The 24,205-nt window shown below is 57.1% G+C and overlaps 1 protein-coding gene across 2 annotated transcripts; it reads left to right on the plus strand.

Moving 5' to 3' along the window:
• The first annotated feature begins 338 nt into the window (after positions 1-338).
• On the plus strand, positions 339-23,375 carry PADI3 (peptidyl arginine deiminase 3). 2 transcript variants are annotated; one of them, XM_058675861.1, is made up of 17 exons: positions 339-467; positions 7,791-7,971; positions 9,384-9,456; positions 12,135-12,196; positions 13,041-13,158; positions 13,902-14,027; positions 15,095-15,273; positions 15,455-15,558; positions 15,643-15,754; positions 16,305-16,412; positions 17,341-17,492; positions 18,517-18,661; positions 18,779-18,885; positions 19,891-19,896; positions 20,457-20,526; positions 21,612-21,737; positions 23,142-23,375. In XM_058675861.1, the coding sequence occupies exons 1-17, from the start codon at positions 376-378 to the stop codon at positions 23,373-23,375; spliced, it is 1,995 nt and encodes a 664-aa protein (XP_058531844.1). In that variant the 5' UTR covers positions 339-375. The 2 variants fall into 2 exon arrangements, with proteins under 2 accessions (XP_058531844.1, XP_004592486.2); XM_004592429.2 differs by lacking the exon at positions 19,891-19,896 and having other exon boundaries at positions 376-467; positions 18,779-18,881; positions 20,447-20,526.
• Positions 23,376-24,205: the final 830 nt, after the last annotated feature.

Raw genomic sequence — 24,205 nt, forward strand, 5'->3', positions numbered from 1 at the left:
TCCCACTAAACCACCTTGTCTCTGAACTGGCAGGAAAGGGATGAGGGGGTGAGGGAGTGAGGAGAGCTCCTCCTCTGTCCTGCCACCTTCATCAGTCCCCAGTGCCCTGGCCAGTACCTGTTCCAACTTGTTCTTGCAACAACAAATTAACTCCTTGGGTGCTGGGGTGTGGGGGGAGGTGGGGGAAGGGGCAGGCAAAGGCTTAGATGCAAATCTGGGATCCCTTCCAGCCAATCCAGAACTCTCAGCTAGACTGGAGCCAATAAGCTCATCCCCTGGGCTGGAGGGGCGGGGCTAAGGACTTTTAAAGCATCCCAAGGGGCACCTGGGGCAGTGCTGGGTCTGGCGGCCAAAGCCCAGCACACAGCAGCCAGCATGTCACTACAGAGGATCGTGCGTGTGTCCCTGGAGCATCCCACCAGCGCCGTCTGCGTGGCCGGCGTGGAGACACTTGTGGACATCTATGGGTAAGAGCCTTCTTCTGGATTCAGGCCACTCTGTGGCCTTGGTCCAGCTGGACTTCTAGACCCCAGCAAGTAGTCTTGGGGAATGGGGGGCTTCAGGACAGAAGGGCCTACAGTGCCTGGTACTAGAGTATGGAGAGGGGGACAGCCTTCTCCATGCCTGGGGCACAGAAGAATACAAAAAGGCGATTACGTAGCCTTGGTTCAAGACCCACAACAGAGTGTCAACCCTTTTATGAAAAGTCAGTTTTACTTATTGCAGCCCTCGGGCTGTGTCAGGCGCTGTGCTGAGTCCCTTGAGTCTAGCCCAGGGAACCACCCTAGGAGCTGGGTGTCTGACAACCAGGCACTGAGAAGCCAAGCCGAGAGCTAAGCTCGCCCCTGCCTGCTCAGAGTACGGGGCTGGAGGTGGTGCTACCACCCCAGAAGGGGCAATTTCCTGTCTGGGTTCCGTGGCCTAGCAGCACCCACACATTACTCCCCCCTGCATGGAGGTGGTGCCCAAAGTAAGCCCCTCCCCTGCTCTTTCTCCCAGGCAGAAAAGGCAGGTTTGGGGAGGGGCTTCGGACCTAGCTTGGAAGGCGTTCCAAGAGTCTTGGGAGTCTCAGCTCCAGCGCCAGGATGGTGGGTGGTGGCGGCTGGACGGAGTGACCACTTCCACCCCTCCAGCTTTCTTCCCGCACATTCCCCTCCCGTTTCCTCCATTTTTGCCTCTTGGCCGTGGGCACCTATCGTGCGTGGCAAGGTGGTGGGTAGTGTCCCTAGGCCACCATCTCCTGGACATTGTCACGTGTGCACTGAGGGGTGGGAGGGGCAAAGTCATCTGTCCATGGAAAATGTGTCGTAGTTTAAGACGTGGAACTTGGGAATGAACTTGAGTCAAAAGCAGCAAAGAGGCTGGTCTGTGGGTATTGCATGGGAGGGGGTGAGGAGCTGGGCAAGGGAGGGAATGGAGGGTGGAGCAGACCCAACCCATGGGGTCCAGGAACTCCAGCCTGGCTGAGGGAGGGCGGGCAGAGAGGGATGGGAAGGGGCTTTAGCGGCTCCCGCAGGAGGGGCCACCACAGAGGCCACACCAGGAGCGGAGATGGGAGGAGAGGTACCTTGCTGCCTGGCGCCGCCTGCTCCAGGGCTGCGTGCCATGACATGACTCACTTGCCCCAGCTGCCTTGTGCCCGTTGGGCAGATGTATCTCCAGTTTGACCTGCCCAGAAGGTCTGGGGCTAGCTCCGCCCCCGCACAGCTTTCTTCCTGGGTGGAGGAAGCACTGGAGCAGAGAGGTTCCAGGGCCACTGCATCCTAGGGATGCCTGAGCAAAGGGGACCATGTTACAAATGAAGGTTATGTGGGGCACCTCCATGGTGTGCGGGGCAGGGGCTCTAGCAATTTCTCCCGAGGGACTCGAGGTCCAGGGGTGGTAGTGAGTCCCTAAGTCATTCGTTCCTATGGGCATTGGGATTCCTTCAGGATCTGGTGTATACATACGGGACAGTCACTGCTGTCTGAGGCCCATGCCTTGGGGTGCCAGTGGGGGCATCGGGGAGCTGCAGGAGGAGGGGTGGGAGTAGGTGAGGCCGCAGCCCCTTCCGGCCTGATGATGCGTGCCAGTGGGAGACAGGGCAGCAGGTGTACAGGTTCCCCCAGCCAGCATGATCTCTGCATCTGCAGAACGCAGGCCGTGATAACTCCAGCGATGGCGCTCGGAGCCTGTGCACGGTGCTCGCTCTCCTGAGCATCCAACGTAAATGATCGAATTCTCACAATGATACCATGAAGTGGGTACCATCATCAACCCCGTTTTATAGATGTGAAGACTGAGGTCCAGAAAGGCTAAATAAGTCACCATAGCTCACACAGGCAGTAAATAGCAGAACCGGGATGCAAGCCGACCAGGTTGTCCCTGACTTCCCAGGGCTGTCTGTGAATGACCATGTGGCCAGCACCTGCTGGGATAGGCATTCACGATGGTGACTGTCCATTATCAACATCTTTGTCAGAAGTGTTCAGTTATAAAGCATGGGTGGGGAGGGGTATGGTCCATCTGCTGGCTCACTCTCCAAATGTCTGCAGCAGCAGGGATGGCCAGGCCGAAGCCAGGAGCCAGGAACTCCAACTGTGTCTCCCAAGTGGGTGGCAAGGACCCAGGTACCTTAGCCATCACCTGCTGCCTCCCAGTGCGTACATAAGCAGGAAGGTAGGACTCAAACCCAGGAACTCCAATATGGAGTGCTACATGCCTGCCCCCAACCTGTCATTACTGTAGGGCTATACCCGAGCCCTGTGGATAGCCTCAAAGGTTCTCAGCTCTGCCAAATATGTGATGGCTAGGGCGGCCAATGAGTCAGCCCAGGAGAAAGAGAGGTGGAGAAAAGAAAAATTAGTGTGGGCAGAGCATTCAGGGTGGGCTTTCTAGAGGAGGGGCACCAACCAGAGCCTTGAAGAACGAGCCTTGGCCAGATGACCTCTCATGGCAGAGGATCAACCCTGCCTTTATGATTACTGATGAGCTGGGGATGGCCCAGGCTTGCTGCGGGGGCTTTTCTTTCTTGGGCAAAGATGAGGTAAAGAGGAAAGCGGAAGAGGAGGGCATAGAGGTGCCCCGAGCCACGCACAGCACCTCGTGTCTCGTTTACTCCTCATCTCAACTGGAAGCTTTCATCAGTTTCCATCCGACAGGTGCAAAAGGAGTTTTTGGAGCCTGAGAAGTCTTGTCCGTGAGACACAGCTGGACTTGAATCCAACTCTTGTCCAGTTCACAGCCCAGGTTGTTCTCTTCATTCTGCATAACACTTTCTTCTGCATTTTCTAAAGATGTATTTTATTTATTTGAAAGGCGGAGTGACAGAGACAGAGATTTTTCCATTGGTTGATTCACTCCCCGAATGGGGCTGAACTCCACCCGGTTTTCCCACGTGGATGCAGGGGCTCAAGTCCCTGGGCTTCCTTTGCTGCTTTGTCAGGTGCATTAGAAGGGAACTGGATGGGAGATGGAGCAGCCAAGACTCCAGCTGATGAGCCTGTGCAGGATGCTGGCAGCTGGTCAACCTGCTACCCTTTCGTGAACCTCGAACATTCAGCATTGAGACAAGCTTCTCAGACTTGGGCTCAGAGTTGGTCCTTACTGTGCCCCATCAGACTGCAGGCTGTCTGCTGGCAGTGGGCCACAGTGTTGGGCATGGGAAAGAGGCTAGAACTACTTCAACTGGGCATGCCCATACCTCCTTAGAGCTCATGGGGCTGTGACTGCTCAGGCGGCTGAGAGGCCCTCAAAGCCATTCCCCTTTGTGATTTGTCGCAGACTCAGATAGCAATCCTTAGGAAGGGGCAGATGGTTCAATAGAACCACCTATGGGGTCTCAGACACTAACAGTAGAGCTCGGCCACCCTGCATTTTCTGGAAGGAGACATGGGGGCCCAGACTTCCCCAGGATTGAACTCCACGACAGGGACAGAGCAAAAGTCTTCCAGCTTGAACCAGTGACCTGTGACTATTGATGGAAGGGAAATTTAATTTAATTTAATCAAGCTTCGCCTGGAAGGGGGACTCCTGGATAGGAAGACCCCAGAAGTGCCTGCCGTGAGCTGGATGCTTTCAAAGGAGCCAGGCACATGGCAGCCCAGAGGGTCAACCTTGACCTTGGAGGTGTCCATCTCACCCACCAGAGATGACCCCAGGGAGCAGCACCCAGAAGAGCTGAAAGGCAGGGAGGCATTCCTAAGGTGCTCTGGGCAGGTGCGAAATGGGAGCTGCTGCCACTTCCTGGCCTGGTGCTCCCTCCCTTCCTCCGTTAGCAGCTGTCACTCACCTGGTGGGTAGCTGGCAGCCTCCTGGTTTGCTCCAGTCCTGAGGGTCTTCTCCCAGGCTGCACCTCTGAATTGCCCCAGGGGACTTGGGCAACAACCTTGGTGCCAGAGGGCTACACCTCAGAATGCTTGATTCAAGTGAGGAACCCCAGCAGCATGAGATCCCCAGGGATTGCCATGAGGCAGCAGGGGTGGCATTGCTACCTTTGGGAGAGCCAATGGCTCCTGTCACCTCTTGCCTGGCAGAGCCTGCACTATGGAGCCCTGTGCTTCAATCCTGCATCAGTCACCTGCCCCTGCCTGAGCCACTTTCTGTGCCCCCTCCAGCCTCAGTTTCCCCATCTGTACCCTGATGGGATAGGTACCTATGCCTTCCTCTCCCTGATTGGAAACTGGGTACAGGAGCTCCTAACACCTGTGCAGAGAGCCAGGCCTGCTGTATCTCCCACTTTCTCTCCACTGCCTGGGCTTTTGTCAGAGCATCCTTGGCCGGGTGAGGGCAGGCGTGGCGTTGGGGCAGGACAGTGGTTTCCTGGACCTGGTTCTAGGGATGGGGCCAGCAGAGGCAGGGAATCTGTGGCCCATGCAGATGGGGTAGGGGCAGCTGGAGTGCCACTCAAAGCCCCTGTGAATTGGGTCTCTGCCTCCTACGACCCTCGCAGGCCAGCTCACAGTGGCCCTTGTGGGTCATCCTGTTTCCAGCAATTACTTGGCTCAGGAGTCTGATCTTGTCCTCCCAGAGGCTGAGTGCCTGAGCCAGTAATGAACAAGGATGGGCTTAGGTTTCAGGGAACATGGGACGGGGCTGGCTGTGAGTCCTGGCTCTGCCCTGCCCGGGGCCTCAGTCTTAGCCTCTGTAAAGTAGGGGATACAGCACAGTTGCAGCATCCCTAATCTGACAGGCTTGGCACCAGTAGGGGTTCAGATGTAAAATTGGGGGGAGTGTATTTGCATACCCTTAATGAGATATCTTGAAGGTGTATGCCTCGTGGACGCCATGTACACATGGACTGAGGGCAATGTTACATGGCATTCTGACTGTGACCAATCTCACGAGGTCAGCTGTGGAACCTTGCACTTGTAGCATCTTGTCAGTGTCAAAATGTTCAGGATTTTCAACCTGCCCACATGTCAGTCAGCTGTGGGAGCCACCTGTATCTCCAGTGTCCTCATTGTCACAAGAACACAGGGAGAGCAGATGGGGCTGGTGTGCGGGGTGGGAGTGTCACCCAGGGTCATCCCTAGAGCCTTGGGGACCACGGCGAGCGTCACTGAACAAAGGCTGGGCTGCCGCCGGTTCGGGGCCCCATCCTTAGTAGGGTGGGGCTAAGGTTGGCTGCTGTCAGGTGTTCTGCCATTCCCACTGGCCTGGGACCTTCCAGGTTGTGCATTGCAGGAACCCAGGCCCCCTCCACTCTGAAGTTGACCTGGTAAAGGGAGCAGCAGGGCTCTCAGCTGCCTGTGGGGACCTGGAAGGACAAGCTGGGGGAGGAGCAGCTGAGCTGCCTGACTGGCTGGGGGATAGAGTGGGGCTCAGCCACGCAGGCAGCTGGAGGAAGCACACGGTCCAAGAGAGGCTCCAGATCCTTCCTTCTCCCTCTGTGAGGTCTGGATCTTCCTGCACCTGATGCAGGTTCTCTTCCTGGCTTCTCTTCTCACCCCTTCCACCTTCCTGGGACACAGCTTCCCTGGTTGGGGAGGCTGGACTCTCACCTTCTGCTGCCTTGGTTTTCTCTACAGAGAAATGAGGCGTGACTTCCCGGGTGCCTTGTGTGCACACCCACTGTTGAATACAGGCGGATGTAGACAGGCTGGGGTTGCTGAGTCAGGCCCTCGAGGCCTCACACCTACAGAGCTGGGGGGCAGGGCTGTAGGTTGGGCTCGGACTGTCTGCCCCCAGGGCCCCCAGGCCTGTCTACCTTGTTCCTGCTGCATCAAAAACCATTGCTGTCCCTGATCAAAAACCATTGCTGGCTTGAGAGGAAACGAAAGTGAACTCATTACAGCCCAAGTCTGAGCTCAGCCTCCTGAGGTGACACCATGAGAACACCTTCCCCACAATCGTGCCTCCTCCAGGAAGCCTGCCCTAGCTTCCCTGGCCCCCTCTCTTGTCCCACCTCTGTCCCCCTGTTTCTGTCACCCTAATTGACTATAATAACTGCTTCCCCATCCTGGGCCTCTCCTATCTGCCATCGCATTTGAGCCTGGTGATCACTGTGAGGTTGGCCAGGGGAGTATCATTAGCCCATTTCATAGATGGGATGACTGGGCCCGACAAGGCTGAGTGAGTTAGTCAAGATCAACCAGCAGACACATGATCCAGCCTGGTCTGGAACCTGACTCCACAAGCCCTGGGCTTCCATGGCTTCTGCTGTAGCTTGTTTGCCTGCCTCTATAGCCTTGCTTGGCACCGGCCCAGGGTGAGGAGGTTGTGGTCCATCTGCATCAGGGACCCTGGCATGGGCTGGACACCCCCAAACCCAGAGAGGGGTCTGGGTGGTGTGTGAGTCTGACTGCAGGAGCCGGAGGTCCTGGATTGGCGCCTGATCTTGCTGCTTGCAAGCTTTACCACCTCAGACGGTTACTTAACCTCAGTTTCCCCATGTGTGAAATGGGGGACAGCACCATGCCCCTCTCTGATGCTGACCGAGGGCATTGCATGCTACACTTTATGTCAAGAGCCTGAAACAAGGCTGGGCCATGGCAAGAACTCCCCGCCCCCCAGTGTTGGCTTCTGTAATGCCCCAGGGCAGGGGTCGCGGCTTCTTCCAGGAAGACTTCTGGGCTACTTCCCACCTGGGAATCCACCAACCTGAGGCCAATGCCCAGAACCTGGCAAGTGACACTAGTCAGTGTCAAGTTCCCTGTGGAGGTGAAGACTCCTGGACAGGGGCAGTGGGAGGCACGCCTATCCCAGCCCACCTGCGGACTGGGACTCCCAGGCAGGAACGGGTAAGGCAGGGCCAGGCCCCAGTGATGTCATGAATCTGGCCACGTTCCCCTGGCGATGGACCGGGCACCAGGAAGACCTGAGGAAACCTGGCTCTGTAGCTGGAAACTGTGTGGCTTGTCACTTGTGGCTATACCTCTCTGAGCCTTAGCGCCTCAGCTGCCACACAGGGACGATGGGCTTGGCTCCTGGACTTGCTGGAGGAGCAGGTTCATGCAAAGTGCCTGGTGCACAGCAGGTGCTACACAGGTGCAACAATGTCTTCCTCAGTGGAGACCCCAGCCCGTCTCCTCTCCTGCTGTGGAGGTTTGTGAGGGGCACCAAGAGGGCACCAGGAGACCCTCCGCTGGGTCCTGGCTACCTGGGGCGGTTGCAGCAGCACATGCAGGGTCCACGTGAGAGGGTGTGGAGCCCAGGATTATAAGCATGCAGAGATGTTTGTCCAGGAATGTACTGTGAGACTCTCAGGGGCTAGGGTGGTCAAGGAAGGCTTCCTGGAGGAGGGAGCAGGGCTTGAGCAAAGGCTCGGACACCTGAACAGGAGCCGCCTTACCACGTGCTGCTCCTCCCAGGTCGGTTCCTGAGGGCACTGAGCTGTTTGAGGTCTACGGGACCCCGGGTGTGGACATCTACATTGCCCCCAGCATGGAGAGGAGCCGGGAGCGAGCTGACACCCGGCGGTGGCACTTCGACGAGGGGCTGGACATTATTGTGGTCATGAACTCGCCCAGCAATGACATCAATGACAGTCACGTGAGTGGTCCCACAGCTTGGGGTGTGGTGGGGCCATGACCCAGCTTCCCCACAGCCCAGTGTCCCCTCTGTCTCCAGACTCTGGGCGGCACAGTGAGTGAGCTCCTGGGCCTAGAGCTGACAGCTGGAGTCTGAGTTGCAGCTCTGCAGCCTGTGCATGCGCACTGCGTCCCCAGTACCTCCTATGGGCTCACGGGGCCTCTGTTTGTCCATCTATGAAGTGGGGATACTCAACACACCTCCCTCTGTGCTGGTGTGGAGTGGAATGTGGTTCCTTCACCCTGCTCCACTCCCGCTCCTTCTCTTGTGTCCCAGGTGGGCTGTGCTGGCCTCAGCATCCCTGTCTGCAGGTCAAGGCTGACCAGGGACTTGGCTACTTATAAAAAGGAGAGAAAGAGGGGTTGGGGGAGAGCCCCCTCCCCAGGCCATGTTTCCTGAGGGTGCCTCACTTTCCACTCACCCACTCTCTTCCATAGTCTGTTAGCATGGGAGACAGGTTTAAACCACAGGAGCAGGGGCCAGCCTTTGAGCTTGGCACAGGGATGAAGGGAGGAGGGCTCCCAGTGTGTCTTCCTCCATGTCAGCTGCCATGTTTTAGAAAGGCACCAGGTGCTGGGTGGCCATTGCTCCTTCGGCCTCACTATGGTCCTCAGAGTGTGGGGAACTGATCCCCATTCTCGAGGAGAAATCAGGGATCAGGACCCTAAGCCAAGGATGGGAGAGTCGGACACCTGCTGGATTCCCACCAACGCCTGCTTGACACCTCTATGACACCCGCCCGACACCTGCCTGACACCAGCCTGACACCCGCCTGACACCTGACACCCACCTACCTGACACCTGCCTGACACCCTCCTGACACTCACCTGACACCTGCCTGACACCCACCTGCCTGCCACCCACCAATGCCTGCCTGATACACACCTGACACCCGCCTGACACCCACCTACCTGACACCCACCTGACACCCACCTGCCTGACACCCTCCTGACACCTGACACCCGCCTGACATCTGCCTGACACTTGCCTGACATCTGCCTGCCTGACACCCACCTGATACCCTCCTGCCACCCACCTGCCTGACACACGCCTGCCACCCACCTGCCTGCCACCCACCTGATACACACCTGACACCCACCTGACACCCTCCTGACACCCTCCTGCCACCCACCTATCTGACACTTGCCTGACACCCACCTGTCTGATACCAGCCTGATACCCCACCTGATACACACCTGACACCCACCTGATACCTGCGCCTGACACCGAGGCCTGAAAACAGAAGTGGCCCAGGGAAGGCTAAAGGAAGAGCATGTTGATACAGAGAAGCGCTTGAGACTGCCCACCCTCGCCTCAGCCCTGTACCTGGGGACTCTCGGCTCCTCCAGGCCTGCTGACCTGTCTCTCCACAGGTGCAGATTTCCTACCACTCTAGTCACGAGCCTCTGCCCCTGGCCTACGCGGTGCTCTACCTCACCTGTGTGGGTACGTCAGGGGCCTCGCCGAGGACGGCGTGGGGTGGGGGTATCTGGGAGTGACACCGAACAGGGGCTTTTTACAAAAATCCATTGAATGGCAAGTCAATCTTTATTCTCCAACCTGAGACTTCCAGTTCCCCAGTGCCAACATCCTCCTAGAGCTGAGTTGGGCTTGTACACACACAGAGACCCATGTATCCTCTTGCTTTGCATGCACCTGGCTGCAACTGCACCTTGCTTTCCCAGCTAATTCCCTGCAAACTGAGTGTGAACTCCCTGCAAGATGATTTCAATGCTGGAACACTCAGGGAATAGGAAATGACCATGAGTGCTATGCTGAAGGCTCTAGTAGGGAAAATGTCACTATACATGAACAGATGGGGAGTTTAAGCAGAGGAAGAAAAGCTGTAAGGGGCAATGGAGATGCTTAGAAGTAAAAAGCCTAGTAACCGAGACAGAAAATGCTGCTGAGCTCAGCAGTAGGCTGAAAACACTAAGAAGGAACAGGGAACCTGACGAGAAGTTGATAGATGCTACCCAGCCCGAGGGTGCATTTGCTGCACTTGTCACAACGGTTAGGGTACCACTCGCACCTGGGAGTGACTGGTCCCGTCCTGCCTCTGCTGCTGACTCAAGCCCCCTGCACTCCCTGCTGCCTGCTTGGGAGACACACAGCATTTAGGAAGTGAGCCAGTGAATGCCAGATCTCTCTGGGCCTTGTCTGTCTCTATCTTTGCTTTTCAAATTAAAAAAAAAATTGTTTCCTGACTGAAACACAAAGAGAAAAATAAACAAATCAGAATATCAGTCAAAACTCACTAAAATTCCCATCACAAGCATAATGTGATTTGTTTTGTGTTACTTCCCGAGAGAGAGAAAGAGTGAGCACTCCCATCCGTTGGTCACTCCCCACCTGACCATAGCGGCCAGAGGGTCAAAGCCAAGGACCAGGCCTTCAAGCCAGGCGTCCCATGTGAGCGGCAGGGACCCGGCACTTGGGTCATCCCTGCCATCTCCCAGGGTCTGCATTAGCAAGAAGCTGGGATGAGAATCAGAGTTTGGACTCGAACCCAGAAAATTAAGTGGGCATCCTAACCGACATCTTAACCAGAAGGACGGATGCCTAGCCCCGATACAGGGTTTTATCTTTTAATTTTATTTTTAAGAGATTTATATGTATTTATTTGCAAAAGTGACAGAGAGAGGGAGAGCCAGGGAGAGAGTTCTTCCATCCATGGGTTCACTCCTCAGATGGCTACGACAGTCAGGGCTGGGACAGACTGAAGCCAGGAACCAGGAACTTGTTCCAAATCTCCCACGTGGGTGTAGCGGCCCAACCACTTGGACCATCCTCTGCTGCTTTCCCAGGCACGTTAGCAGGGAGCTGGATCTAAAATAGAGCAGAATGCTGGTGTTGCCAGCAGCAGCTTAACTCACCATGCCATGCACTGGTTCTTATCAGGCGCATTTTCTTTTTTAAAAGATAAATAAATCTTTAATAGATGTATTCCTTTTTTCTATCTTTTTATTGGAAGGGCAGATCAGATTGATGGAGAGAAGGAGAGACAGAGAGAACGATCTTCTATCTGCTGGTTCACTCCCCAAGTGGATGTAATAGCCAGAGCTGAGCCGACCCAAAGCCAGGAGCCTCTTCAGGGTCTCCCATGCGGGTGCAGGGTCCCAAGGCTTTGGGCTGTCCTCCATTACTTTCCCAGGCCATAAGCTGGAAGCTGGATGGAAAGTGGAATAGCCAGGACACAAATTGGCACCTGTATGGGATGTCTGTGCGTACAAGGTGAGAATTCAGTCCTTGAGCTATCTGGGACCTATCATATACATTCTGCATGAACTTTTTGAAGACCCCTCATGAAGAGGAGACACCTTGATACAACAACAAAGGATGAGCAAAAAGTCAGACTGTGGCCTGGGAGGAGACATTTGTTCTGCACGTGGCTGGCCTGGGGTGTGTTGAATAGGGAGAAGAAAAAAGACCCAAACATGGAAATTGTCAAAATTTTGAATAACGTATAGAAGAGAAAGCCCTTGTGGTCAGCATGCAGACGGAAAGATGCTGGATGGGATGAGACGAGGACCCTGGAGCCGGAAGCCCCTGCCCAGGAGGCAGTGCGGGACTGCCTGGGTTCCAGCACTTGGAAAACCATTGGCATGAAGTTGGATGCTTGAAGACTCTGCTTGTAAATCTCTCTCCGACTTCTAAGGAGGGGTGGAGGGTGGGACTCAGCGGGTGTGAGATTAAAGTTGGGATTCAGAGAAGCACCATAGCCAGGCAGTGTGGCAGAGCCCCAATTCACGCCCGTGTCCTCGATACCATGCCATCCCCCAGAGAGGAGAGCATCACACCCTCCGGAATGTCTCATAGTCCTGAGTTCCAAGTAGGGTCCCACAGACAGTGAGGGCTGTCGGAGGCATACAGAAGAGAGAAGCCTCCGGGAAGGCTTCCTGGAGGAGGCAGCATTGGGCGTGGACCTCTTCACTGATCTTCCTTCCTCTCCCAAGGCCACTTCCCCATCCCCGGGGAGAGGGGCCACAGACACCCCAGTCCCCCACCCCCAGGCTCTATCTCCTGGAGACGCCTTGTCTGGCCAGGCCCTGACAGGTCCTGAACAAAGCAGCTGGAGCCTCAGCCTCTCTCGGATACACGTGCCCACTGCTTCCTCCCTGCAGATATCTCACTGGATTGCGACCTGAACTGCGAGGGCAGACATGATAGGGCCTTCGTGGACAAGGTAGGTGTCCCTGCCTGGGCCCAGGAAGGGTAGTGAGCGGCCTTCCGCTGCAGGATGGGTCAGGAGGGTCAAGGATGTGACAAACAGCCCCCTGCCCCTTGACCGACGCTGAGGCCGGGAGAGCTGAACAGGAGCCCGGTGTGGCCCCAGATTGTCTTGCAGGAGAAAAAAAAAAACAGTGTGCAAATGAGCAGGCATAGAGGTCCACAGCCCTGGGTGATGCCCGAAGGTCAGGAGTGACCATGTGCCAATAAAACTTTATTTACAAAAATAAACAAGCAGTGGGCCAGATTCGGCTCATAGGCCATCATGAGTAATAGAAACCCTAACCCAGCTGACAAGGGATATCTACCAAGTGTGAAATTTGCAGAATTTGGGGGTACATCGTGGTGGCACTGATGTACTGGGAGTTCAGTGGGGTGGCGGGAGGAGGGGGCGGTTCCAGGAAGGCTGGGTGAGAGAGCAAGCCTCTGGAGGGAAGTGTGCTTGAGCTGGACTGCAGGCATGCTGGAGGGAGGGCGTTTCAGGTTAGGGAACAGCACAGGGCCATGGCAGAGGGGAGAGGGGGAGGAAGGGGCATGAGGGGAGGTGTGGGTCTCACGTTCCAGAAGAGAAGCAGGGCACGGGCAGGAGGCACAGCCCAGACAGCCACACAGGCCACTGCACTTGGTGGTATGGGCCATAAGGAGCCATGGCGGTTTCTGAAGCGGGCCGGGAGGTATCCCTCTGTGAGAGGGACACAGGCTCAGAGGGTGAGGAGAAGGCTTAGGCATCGGGCCGGGGGATGGAAGGGGCGCGGGTCTGGGTTGAGCCCCCATGGCCAGCTGGGCTTTGCCGTCGGCAGCGGCAGTGGGTCTGGGGGCCCCAGGGCCATGGCGCCATCCTGCTGGTGAACTGTGACCGGGATGACCTGAGCTGTGATGTCCGGGACAACTCCGACCAGCACGTGTGCTGCCTGGAAGGTGAGGGGGCCAAGACCGGAGGCTGCCTGGGTGTGTCCAGGGTCCCTGCTCGGGTAGCTGCCCAGGGTTTCCAACCCCCAGGTGGGGCTGTGAAGGCCAAGTCAGGCTACCACATCTCGATGTTGCTCAGAGTACGTCTTAGGGTGATGGCCGACCCTCCCCAGTGTGACCAGAACCAGCAGTCACTCACTGGGGCAGAAACTGGAGGCCTCACCATGCTCTTCCTCCTGGACAGTGGACAATGCTCGCATTGTCTGAGCACCTGCCGTGTGCCAGACCCTTCCCTTGCCTTCTAGCATAATTTGCCAAGCTGGAATTATCCTCACTCCATGTTAGTTTGGAGACAACCCCGGTTCCACCCCGCCCCAAATCGCCAGGCATTTCTGGCAGGCCCCGACCTGAGCACCCTCTGGGGAACAACACTTGCCCTTTCTTGGTCACTGGCTAGAGACCAAGACCCTCCCCATGGGACCCCCAGGCGGCCCTCGCACCTGCTACATGCCAGCTTCTGGGCTGGGTCCGTGCACATCTCACGTTGCCAGGGCAGAACATGTGGCTCACGGCAGGCCCCACAGGTGCCCCGCATGTCACGCGGGTGCCTGTGTCTGGGGTTTGCTCCAGTGGAGGAATCCATCACTTCTCAAGCTAGACTGGGAGCCCTAGGTCTCAGCTGCCCCTAACAGGGGCAGGTGCTGGAGTCCAAGGCCACCGCCCTGAGGGGTGCCTCCTGCTTGGCTTTGCAGACCTGGAAGACATGTCTGTCATGGTCCTGCGCACCCAGGGTCCCACGGCCCTCTTCGACAACCACAAGCTTGTCCTGCACACCTCCAGCCATGACGCCGAGCGTGCCCGGGTCTTCCACGTGTGTGGTGAGTCCAGGCCACCACCCACCAGGGCCGTCCCACTGTGGGCAGCTCTGCACGGGCTCCAGGAGAGGCCTTGGGATGCCCAGGAAGAATAGTCTGAAATGGGAGTCCTGAGACCCATCAGGTGGCTTCCCAGCTCAGCTGGAAGGTGTCAGATTGGGTGAGTGTATCTTGAAAAATACAGCCAAAGCATATTTGAAATTCTTGATATTGAAAAAGTCAAGTGTGTTGAAAGAACCAGTGTCAGGAGTCCCCCTTCTTCGGGCTCCATCTTCGTGCCCTTGTGTGTACGGCGGCAGTGCCAGGCCGGTTCCACATGAGTGGGCTTCTGCCCTGTGTACTTCAAGGGGGGTGTCTCCTGAAAATGCAACTGACGTGTGTTGTGCTGGGCCAGCGCTGAATCAGAAATAGAAATGAGACACCTGTGCACAATTGTGTCAGCTTGTGCATGCATGGAGGGCTTTTCTCCCAAAGATGGATTGATTAAAAGGCAAAATTACAGAGAGAGAGAGAGAATCCTTCCATCTGCCAGTTCGCTCCTCAGATGGCCGCAATGGCCAGGGACAGGCCAAGGTCAGGATCCTGGAGCTTCATCCCATAACCCTAATGGATGCAGGGTCCCAAGGCTTTGGGCCATCCTCTGATGCTTTCCCAGACCATGAGCAGGGAACTGGATTGGAAGTGAGCAGCCAGGACTTGAACCAGTGCCCATATTGGATGCTGGCATTATAGGCAACAGTTTTACCTGCAACACCACCACACTGGCCTCAACTTGTACATGTAGCTTTATCAGAAGACTACCTAGAAGTGGACTTTTGGGGTAAGGGGCAAGCACTGCTTGTTTGGGTACCATTAAGCTGCCCTCCAAAAAGAGCTGCCCTCCATTGGACACCCTCGCTAGCTGTGCGCATGCTGGCTGCCCTCCTAAGCCATGCCAGGTTGGACACAACACATCCCTTTGCCAAGGAACAGGCGCAAAGAACACGTCATGAAGCCCCCACATGGCTCTCTGCATCCCCCCGGCTCCCTGGGCCTGACAGGCAGTCACAGCCACCTTGGTTCCCCTTCAGGTCCCGAGGACTCGTGCGAGGCCTACAGGTGCGTGCTGGGCCAGGACAAGGTGTCATATGAGGTGCCCCGCTTCCACGGGGATGAGGAACGCTTCTTTGTGGAGGGCCTCTCCTTCCCTGACGCCGGCTTCGCGGGACTGCTCTCCTTGCACGTCACTCTGCTGGACGACTCCAACGAGGTAGGGGCTGGCCAGGGCAGAGCGGGGTAGCAAGGCCTGGGGTCACATGTGGCAGGGGAGGGAGCCAGATGTGCCTACTCCCGCTGGGTAATGTCCATCTTGTAGAGAAGCCAGGGACTTGCTGCCGTGAGACTAGAGGACTCCGTGTCTAGAGCTCTCCCCCTGCCCCGTCTCCCTGCAGGATTTCTCCGAGACGCCCATCTTCACCGACACAGTGGTGTTCCGGGTGGCACCGTGGATCATGACACCTAGCACCCTGCCACCCCTGGAGGTGTACGTGTGCCGGTGAGTCTGGGGGATGGTGGGGCATCCGTCCCAGGGAGAGGGGGCCGGCTCTGACCCTGACGCTGTCCCTGGGCTCACCCGCAGTGTGAGGAACAACACATGTTTTGTGGAAGCGGTGGCTGAGTTGGCCAGGCAGGCTGGCTGCAAGCTGACCATCTGTCCACAGGCTGAGAACCGCAATGACCGCTGGATCCAGGTACCTACGGCCTCCGGGGAAGGCCCAGCCTGGACGGGGAGGGACTCTGGAATAAGGCGGGCTGGGTTTGGGTCCTGGCCGTGCAGCCAGCTGGCTCTGTGTCCTGGGATTTGTCTGCTCCTTGCTGTTGTCTTCTGTCACCTGGGTGTTAAGAACTCCTCTGCATGGGCTGGTCACCGAGGCTGGTCGCCTCCTGACCCAGATAGCTCAGCACTGCCCTGCCCCGACCCCTCACGACCACAGGGGGGAGGCAGAGGTCCTGGCTGGTTCCCAGCAGCTTCTTTATCTCACTGAGACCACCCAAGGTCCTCTACCCTGTCCCAGCCCAGCCAGGGGACAGCCCCAAGGTCATGTCCATTTTCTCCCTCACTCTCAGTTTTGTCTTGCTGTGTGACCCTAGGCAAGTGCATGCCCTCTGTGAGCCTGCAACCCCTCCCCTCATCAGTAGGCATCAGCCCCCTGTCCTTCCGCCTCCCGCCCCCCACCAGGCAGCTCCTGTGCACAGCACAGGGGGAAGCTGTGACCACCCATGCCCTACCTTCCTCCGCAGGATGAGATGGAGCTGGGGTACGTGGAGGCACCACATAAGACCTTCCCTGTGGTCTTTGACTCGCCCAGAAATGGCGAACTGCAGGACTTCCCTTACAAACGGATCCTGGTGAGGGCCCTATCCTGGGGGCCGTATAGGGTATGAGGGTCCAGGAAGGGGGTTGTGCTGGGAAACTGGCTCCTTGGGGAAGAGGGAACAGTCACCAGCGTGTGCACAGGAGAGATGTAATTACATTAGCTTCTCGGCATTCTGCTCTGAGTCTGTTGGCCTGGAATGCAGGTGCAGCCAGGCAGCCTGGAGTTTTGCTCACTAAATCCCTGGATGGCAGAGGCAGGGTGGTACGACTGGAACCCAGGCCTTGTTGTTGCCCACAGGCTGGTTGACACTGCCCGAGTTACTTTCTCTCCTGGAGCCTCTTGGGGGAAGATGTGGGTCACCCGGGCTCATGGTGTTTGTGCTCTTTATGATGACAGGGCCTGCAGGGAGAGAGTGGAGGGTCTTATTGCCCATCTAAAGGCTGCTAACCTGGATCCCTGGCAAATGCCTGGGGCTGGTGTGGATGGAAGGACCCTCCAGCTGTACCTGGCCCTTGGGGATACCCCATTCCTTCTTGGGAGGCCACCCCTTTCCTGAAACCCAAAGATTGGGGCTCAGGGAGCATCTGTAGCCTCAGGGTCCCAGCCTCAAGACTGGCTGATGTCAGGCTGGGCATGGCCAAGGGCATGGCCATGGTCTCAAACTCCATGTCTGATGGGGGGGGTGCAGGGAACCCCCCATGCCAAACCCTGCACCCCAAGGAGCACCACCACCTTGGAAATCAGCAGGGCCAAGAGCCCGAGTGCATCCTGCCCATGGCCTCTGTGCTGGGGTAATGGCCTATCTAGCAGGCCAGGTGTCCGCTGGCCTCCATCTGTCCCTCCTGGATACAGTCACTCCTTGCCTGTGATGAAGGAGCTCGGAGCCCAACAGTGGGCTCCAGGGTCTCCTGTGACCCCCTCCACCACCTGACTTAGTTACCTCCCCATCCCCCCACCAGGGTCCAGATTTTGGCTACGTGACTCGGGAGCCACGGGACAGGTCTGTGAGTGGCCTGGACTCCTTCGGGAACCTGGAGGTCAGCCCCCCCGTGGTGGCCAACGGGCGAGAGTACCCCCTGGGGAGGATCCTCATTGGGGGCAACCTACCGGGGTGAGAGAAGGGCGGCCGGAGGAAGGAGTTCCCAGGGTGTGGGTGTTTAGGGGGGTAAGGGACCGCTGCACCCCTTGAAGGGAATCGGAAAGAGGAAGCGATGGATGAAGCAGTAGCCCTGGGGTGTCCCTCCTCCCGACACTCCCCTGGGAGTGTCCAGGGACCTATGAGGCTTTCAAACCCTGTCCTTTCGTCTCACAGGAGAGTCCAGAGAGGGTGAGCAAGTTTATGATTCGGTTTGGCTCTCCTGATTCTAAGTAGATGGTGCTGCTCTTAGCATCTGTTGGTTCATGGTAATCGGAGAAGCTTCCATTCTCAATAGTCCTGGGAGAAATGCCAGTGGTTCAACGCTCATTCATATTACCATGTAAATGACTGAGATCAGATCTTTTCCAGAATGCAGGAGAAGGGGAAGTAGGAGATCAGAGAAGTGTGACACAGTTACCCAGAACAGTGGATTTTGTGCTGCTCATCACGTGTCCCGGGGTGCACAGTGGAGTGGCCTAGACACTGAGACCCAAGGCAGCCTTAGACTCAGGCGAGAGGTGGCCCAGGGTGAAGCCTGGGAGGGGACTGGGAATCTGAACCATGATGCTTCAGAGAGGATAAGTGTGGGCCCTGCTATGAGACACTGGTAGAGGCCAAAGCAGAGGGGAGGGGCTTAAATACACATGCATACAGTGCTGGTGCTGGGGGACCCTGCCCACAGGTCACCCAAGGAGTAGAGAGACAGGGCTGAAACTCAAGGCAGAACTGCCTGGCTGTGGGGATGAGGCAAGGGGTGAAACCCACTGGGCTCTTGCTTGGGTGTGACAGACCTATCCTGGGTTTGTCCATGTGGAACCCACCTGATGGGATCTTAAGACACTCCTGTTTGTTGTTTGTTGTCTTCCCTGCTGGCAGAAGGAATGCATATACCATGCGTTTTTTTAAAAATCAGCTCTTGCAGAGTTCGGCAAAAAGTGTCTCCCAGCTGTTTTCAGTTTGGTGCCTTTTTTTTTTTTTTTAACCCGGTGATTCCTAGGTCAAATGGCCGCAGGGTCACACAGGTGGTGCGGGACTTCCTCCATGCCCAGAAGGTGCAGCCTCCCGTGGAGCTCTTTGTGGACTGGCTGGCTGTAGGCCACGTGGATGAGTTTCTGAGCTTTGTGCCTGCTCCCGATGGGAAGGTGAGGATGTGGGGTTGCATCAGGGACAGCAGCTGAGCCACCCCCTCCCCCTCGACAGTGCCCTCCTAGGGACCATGCTGTGGCCAAGAGCTCAGCCCACTTCTTCTCCCCACACAGGGCTTCCGGATGCTGCTGGCCAGCCCTGGGGCCTGCTTCAAGCTCTTCCAGGAGAAGCGCAAGTGGGGCCATGGCAGGGCCCTCCTGTTTCAGGGCGTCGTGGGTAGGTTCCTTGCCCCTCACCTAAGACTAACTATAGCTTGAGAGAGGGAGGGATTTGTTTTTTTGTTTGTTTGTTTGTTTTGTTTTGTTTTTTAAGAGTAGACACAGAGAGAAACAGAGAGCAAGAAGTCTCAGCATCCCCAGTTTACCCTCAAGTGCCCTCAGTGGCTGGGGCTGGGCTAGGCCAAAGCTGGGAACCAGGAATGCAACCCAGCTTCTCCCATGTGAGGGCAGGAGCCCAGCCACTGGCGCCATCACCACAGCCTCCCAGGGTCTGCAGCAGCAGGAACTTGCAGTCAGATATCACAGCTGGGTATGAAACCCAGGTGCACTGATGTGACCAGCAGGCACCGTAACCCTGGTTTAAACACCAGCTCCAGCATGGCCAATATTTTTTAAAGATTTATTTATTTTTATTGCAAAGTCAGATATTCAGAGAGTAAGTGAGACGAAGAGGAAGATCTTCCATCTGTTGATTCACTCCCCAAATGGCTACAATGGCTGGAGCTGAGCCAATCCAAAGCCAGGAGCTAGGAGCCTCTTCCTCTGGGTCTCCCACTTGGGTACAGGGACCCAAGGCTTTGTGCTGTCCTTGACTGCTTTCCCAGGCACAAGCAGGGAGCTGGATGGGAGGCGGGGCTGCTGGGATTAGAACCGGCATCCATATGGGATGCTGGCACATTCAAGTCAAAGACTTTTAGCTGCTAGGCTACCACGCTGGGCCCCAGCATGACCAATTTTAAGGCAAGGCTGCCCCCAAATTAGACGTCCACCAAGACTCCTGCCCCTGCTCAGTGGGCTTTGCCAGTGGGTTTTTCCATGGCGATGAGCCAACGCAAAGCAAGGAGCAGGTGGTAGGTGACAGACACAAGGTAGACATGGACAGAATGGAGACATGGCTAGCTCCCTGAGTGTGGCACCAAGGCAATGTACCACATCCCCTGCTCAGAAGGACCCAAAGCTTAGGGTTTCATGTCCTGTGATCCTGGTCCCAAAATCCTAATAGTAAGTGAGCAGTGTCTGCTGGGGGCTTGGAGCCTGTGTCTCCCCCGACTCCCAGTGGGAACCTAGGCGCAAGGACAGTCAGGGTTGGGCCCTGCTGCTCACTGGGCCTTGTGGTCAGTGTCCCTGTTATGCCTGGGAATGGGATACTCAGAGGCCAGTGCATGCAGCTGAGACTGGGCCCATCTGTCTGCCTTCACCTGGGCAGCTGCACATGTGTGCACAGCCTAGGGAGCCCTCCTTTGCCCAGCTAAGGCCTCAGGGTGGCTGTGAGCACCCTACCCCATGTCCCAGCTTCATGACTTAGGGCAAATCATCTGGCACTGGTGAGATCCAGTGAGCCCCTGGGCATGGGCAGCAGCTCGGGGCCTTCTTGTAGGAAGAGCCTCATCCCCTCTCCCACCCCCACTCTTGCATGGTGGTCCAGCAGAGATCTGACAGGTGATGCGCTCATCCCCCATGTCAAGGTGCAAGAAGATGAGAGGCTGTGACCTTGGCCTCACTTCTCAGGCTGCTCTCTAAAGCACCCCCACCCCCAGCTCTGTGTCTCTCTCTCTTTCACAGGTGACAGGAGGGTCAAGACTATCTCAATAGACCAGGTCCTGTCCAATAACAGCCTCATCAGCTTTAACAAGTTTGTACAGGTACAGGGGCTAAGGGCTGGGGGCAGGACAGGGCATAGAAGCCTGAAGCTTGGAGCCTAGGCAATTTCAGTTTGAGCCAGGCCCAGATAAATAGGTTCGTGCCCCTCTCTGTGCCTTGGAGAAGTGAAAGCATGAACCCCACCTGGGTGTGGAAAACAGGTGGCCAAGAGCAACGGTGCAGGGCTAAGCCCAGGTCCCTCGGCCAGTCACAGTCCTGGAGCTGGGAGACTGCAAGGAGGCCATGTGACAGGTCAGGAGGCCGCTGGCATCAAGCAGCCTGAAAGGGTGGCCTCTGCCCCAGGGGGAGGCCGAGGAGGGGGTGAGGGAGGAGCAGGCCGAGAGTGGGTTTTCAAGGTGGTGCTCACAGGTGGCTTGGCTGTGGCATGAGCAAGAAACCATGGAGCCAGGTGGCAAGACTTGGGACCCCACCTGCTGGGCCAACAGTGGTTTCATTGAGGAACCACAAAGGAAGCAGCCAAGCTGGGGGCGCGATGGGGGGCAAAGAGCTGCAGGGTGACAACTGTGCTCAGTGAGCCCTGGGACATCCCAGCAAAGCTACCAAAGAGGCTATGGATTGTGCAGGCTTAGGAGCCTGAGGTCAAGGAGGTTGTTGGCTTTATAAAGAGGCTGGGGGAGAAAGACAAGGTGGAAGGGGTGGGGGAAGAGAGAGATCGAGGAAGAAAGAGAAAGGAGGAAGAGAGAGAGAGGAGAGATGGAGGAAGATGGAGGGAGAGAGAAAAGGAGGGAGAGATGAGAGAGATGAGGGAGAAAGAAGAGAAAGAAGGATAGACAGAGAGATAGGAGAGACTTGGGGTCACCAGCACATTGATGAGGCTTTCAGTCCCTAGACTAGGTGAGGTCCCCAAAGGAGCAAGGGCTCTCGGGGTTCCAGGCTGGAGCACCCTGTGTGGCCCTGGAGGTGGCCTGGTGGGCAGCATGGAGGACCCAGGGTAGTGTGGTAGGGACGGCTGCTCCGCAGGCCCTCGGCCATCACACCTCCTCAGCTGCACCTGCCCCATAGGGGCTCCCAGCACACGCTGGTGGGCCCTCCTCAGCTCTGCCCCACCCCTTCCCTTCTACCCCAGAGCTGCATCGACTGGAACCGCGAGGTACTGAAGCGGGAGCTGGGCCTGACTGACCGCGACATCATTGACATCCCCCAGCTCTTCAAGAGCGAGCACAGAAAGGCCGTCGCCTTCTTCCCCGACCTGGTGAGGATACACCCAGCGCTGGGGCCCTTCAGCCGGAGCTCCCAGCCCCAGTCCCCAGCAGGGCAAGCTGTTGGGATTGCACTGGCTTGGGGGCAGTGAGGGGAGGCAGGGACGGAGAGAATCTGGGTTTGTGTGGTGCCCAGCAGAGGGGCTACTCATTGGCTGACCACCAGGGACCTCCCCAGAAGGCCGCTGGCCAAGCCTGGTTCAAGGCTACAGGAGAAGACCTACTGGCCATTGTGGAGTGAGGCAGTGATCACACAAGGTCGTGTGCACAGTGGTGCCATCAGCTGGGACACAGCCCACCCCCAGCTCAGCTGCAGGTGGGCTGTGGAGGGGATCAGCCATGGCTGAGCCTGGTCCTGCTCACAAAAAGCTCCCAGGCTAACCCACCAAGGGGCTAGCTAGCTTCTGAGCCTCTTTGAGGCGGAGTCTCAGCCATCTCTCTTATACGATAAAGAGGGCTATGGTTTGGGGGTGCCTCTGTCCTAAAGACAAGATTGGGGTATCCAGGAAGGCTTCTCGAAAGAAGTGGCCTTAGACAACATCTTGAGGACTTGGCTGGGGCCTCTGAACCTTGTGTACACCTGGGGCCACGCACATAGGGTCCTGATGGTGCCAGTCTGAGGATCCGCTGCACCGCCGGGGGCTGCCCAGTTCTACTCCCAGAAGGACTCAGCTCATGTCCACTCAGAGCCTAGAGGCAGGACAGGGTTAGGGGGAGGCCACCAGCCTGCCCTTGCTTCAGCTCACCCTCCGTCCTTCCTTCCCCTTTCTGGCTAACTTGGCCGCCTCCTTCCTCCCCGCTCGCTGGAGTTGCTGTGTAATTAGGTGCGCCCCACCCCCACTCCCCGGCCTCGCAAGAGCTTGTGCAATGGTTCAGGCTTTGGTGTTGGTAAGAGACGGAAACCACCCACAAGGTGGGGGAACGGGAGAGGTTGGTGAGACCCCAGGAGGCCAGAATCGCCTGTCAGCTCTGTGTTTGCGTCACTCCCTCCTCCTTCCCTCCCTCCCCCTCCCCTGCCCCAGTTGGCCTTTCTCTGCTGCTCCATCCCTGGGGACACACAGGACCATAACCGCACCTTAGCAGTCCTGCACAAGCAGCAGCTGATGAGAATCTCCAGTTCCCCAGAGCCAGAATCTGATTGGCCCATTTTGGGCCCGTTGTCCATCCCTGTCCAATCAGCTGCGGCCTAGCAGTTTGGGCTACCTGGCACAGAGCTGAGAAAGTCCTTGGCAGCCCTGCAGGTGTTCCTAGAGGTGTTTGGCTCCAGAGACCCTTCCCGGGTAGGACAGGGCAAGGTAGGGTGGGGCAGGGCTGCCTGAAGGATGACCTAGTGCAGCTTCTGCCCTGAGGCAGGTGGTGGAGGTGGGAGCTGATGGATAAAGTCTCTCCTGCTTCAGGTGAACATGCTGGTGCTGGGCAAGTATCTGGGCATCCCCAAACCCTTCGGGCCCATCATCAACGGCCGCTGCTGCCTGGAGGAGAAGGTGCGGGCGCTGCTGGAGCCGCTGGGCCTGCATTGTGTTTTCATCGATGACTTCACCCCCTACCACATGCTCCATGGGGAGGTGCACTGTGGCACCAACGTGCGCCGGCAGCCCTTCGCCTTCAAGTGGTGGCACATGGAGCCCTGAGCACCTCGGCCTGGCTGCCTCCCCCTCCCCAGGGCCGATGGAAAATGAAGCACCCCCCTCCCACCTGGGGCAGTGGACCTCCAGCGACCCCAGAATTACAGATGGCTGGTCCTACCCAGAAACTTCTTCCCTGAATGCATCCACACCTGCTGCCCGTTTGATTCTCCGACTCTAAACCCCTCAGGCTTTCTGAAAAGCGGGACCTTGTTTCCTGTGGATCCTCAGGACCCTTGCATGGGGAACTCTGCCACCTCAGGCACCCCGACCCACTGGCAAGTCCTCCATTTGGGAACAAATTCATTTTGGGGCCTTGAGTCTGTTTTGGTCTGATTGCTTCCTGCTTTGCAGGTAAATGAGCCCAAAGTGAGACCCTTTTACCTTATTCAGGAGGAAGTCTGCTTAATGCTGCCCCTTAGGGAAGGAGCCGGGGGTCCCTTTGGGTCCCCATGTAGTCCTGGTTCCCATGGCCAAGCTCCTGACTGATGCTTCTGCCCAGCAGGTACTGCTAGGCACCTGCCACAGAATGACAGTAGCCCCCTCAGCCTGACAGAGTCCCATCTCCGACCTGTGTGGCTGAAAACCCACCTGAGGTTCCTCAGAGATAGAAGGATGCAATGAGATGCTGGAGATGGGGAGGGCCACAGACAAGGGTGCAAAGCATCTTCCATAAGCCACAGGGTGGGCCCCAAGACCAGGCTCATGGAGACTGCCTGGGCTGTGGCACCTGCCTGAACAGAAAAGGTCTGGTCCAATAGGATCCGAAGCCCTCTGCAGAGCTCTGTCCCCACATTGTCACATCCTGCCCTTGGGAGAAGGGGCCCATGTGATGG

This window comes from Ochotona princeps, chromosome 2, assembly GCF_030435755.1.
Source record: "Ochotona princeps isolate mOchPri1 chromosome 2, mOchPri1.hap1, whole genome shotgun sequence".
In the NCBI taxonomy this organism is placed as follows: domain Eukaryota; kingdom Metazoa; phylum Chordata; class Mammalia; order Lagomorpha; family Ochotonidae; genus Ochotona; species Ochotona princeps.

What these genes read in the sequence shown, in the direction of transcription:
- PADI3 (XM_058675861.1), top strand. Translation starts at nt 376, where the DNA reads ATGTCACTACAGAGGATCGTGCGTGTGTCCCTGGAGCATCCCACCAGC. An exon ending in ACACTTGTGGACATCTATGG is followed by an intron (nt 468 to 7,790) that starts GTAAGAGCCTTC and finishes TGCTCCTCCCAG; the next exon opens with GTCGGTTCCTGAGGGCACTG. An exon ending in TGCCTGCTCCCGATGGGAAG is followed by an intron (nt 18,662 to 18,778) that starts GTGAGGATGTGG and finishes CTCCCCACACAG; the next exon opens with GGCTTCCGGATGCTGCTGGC.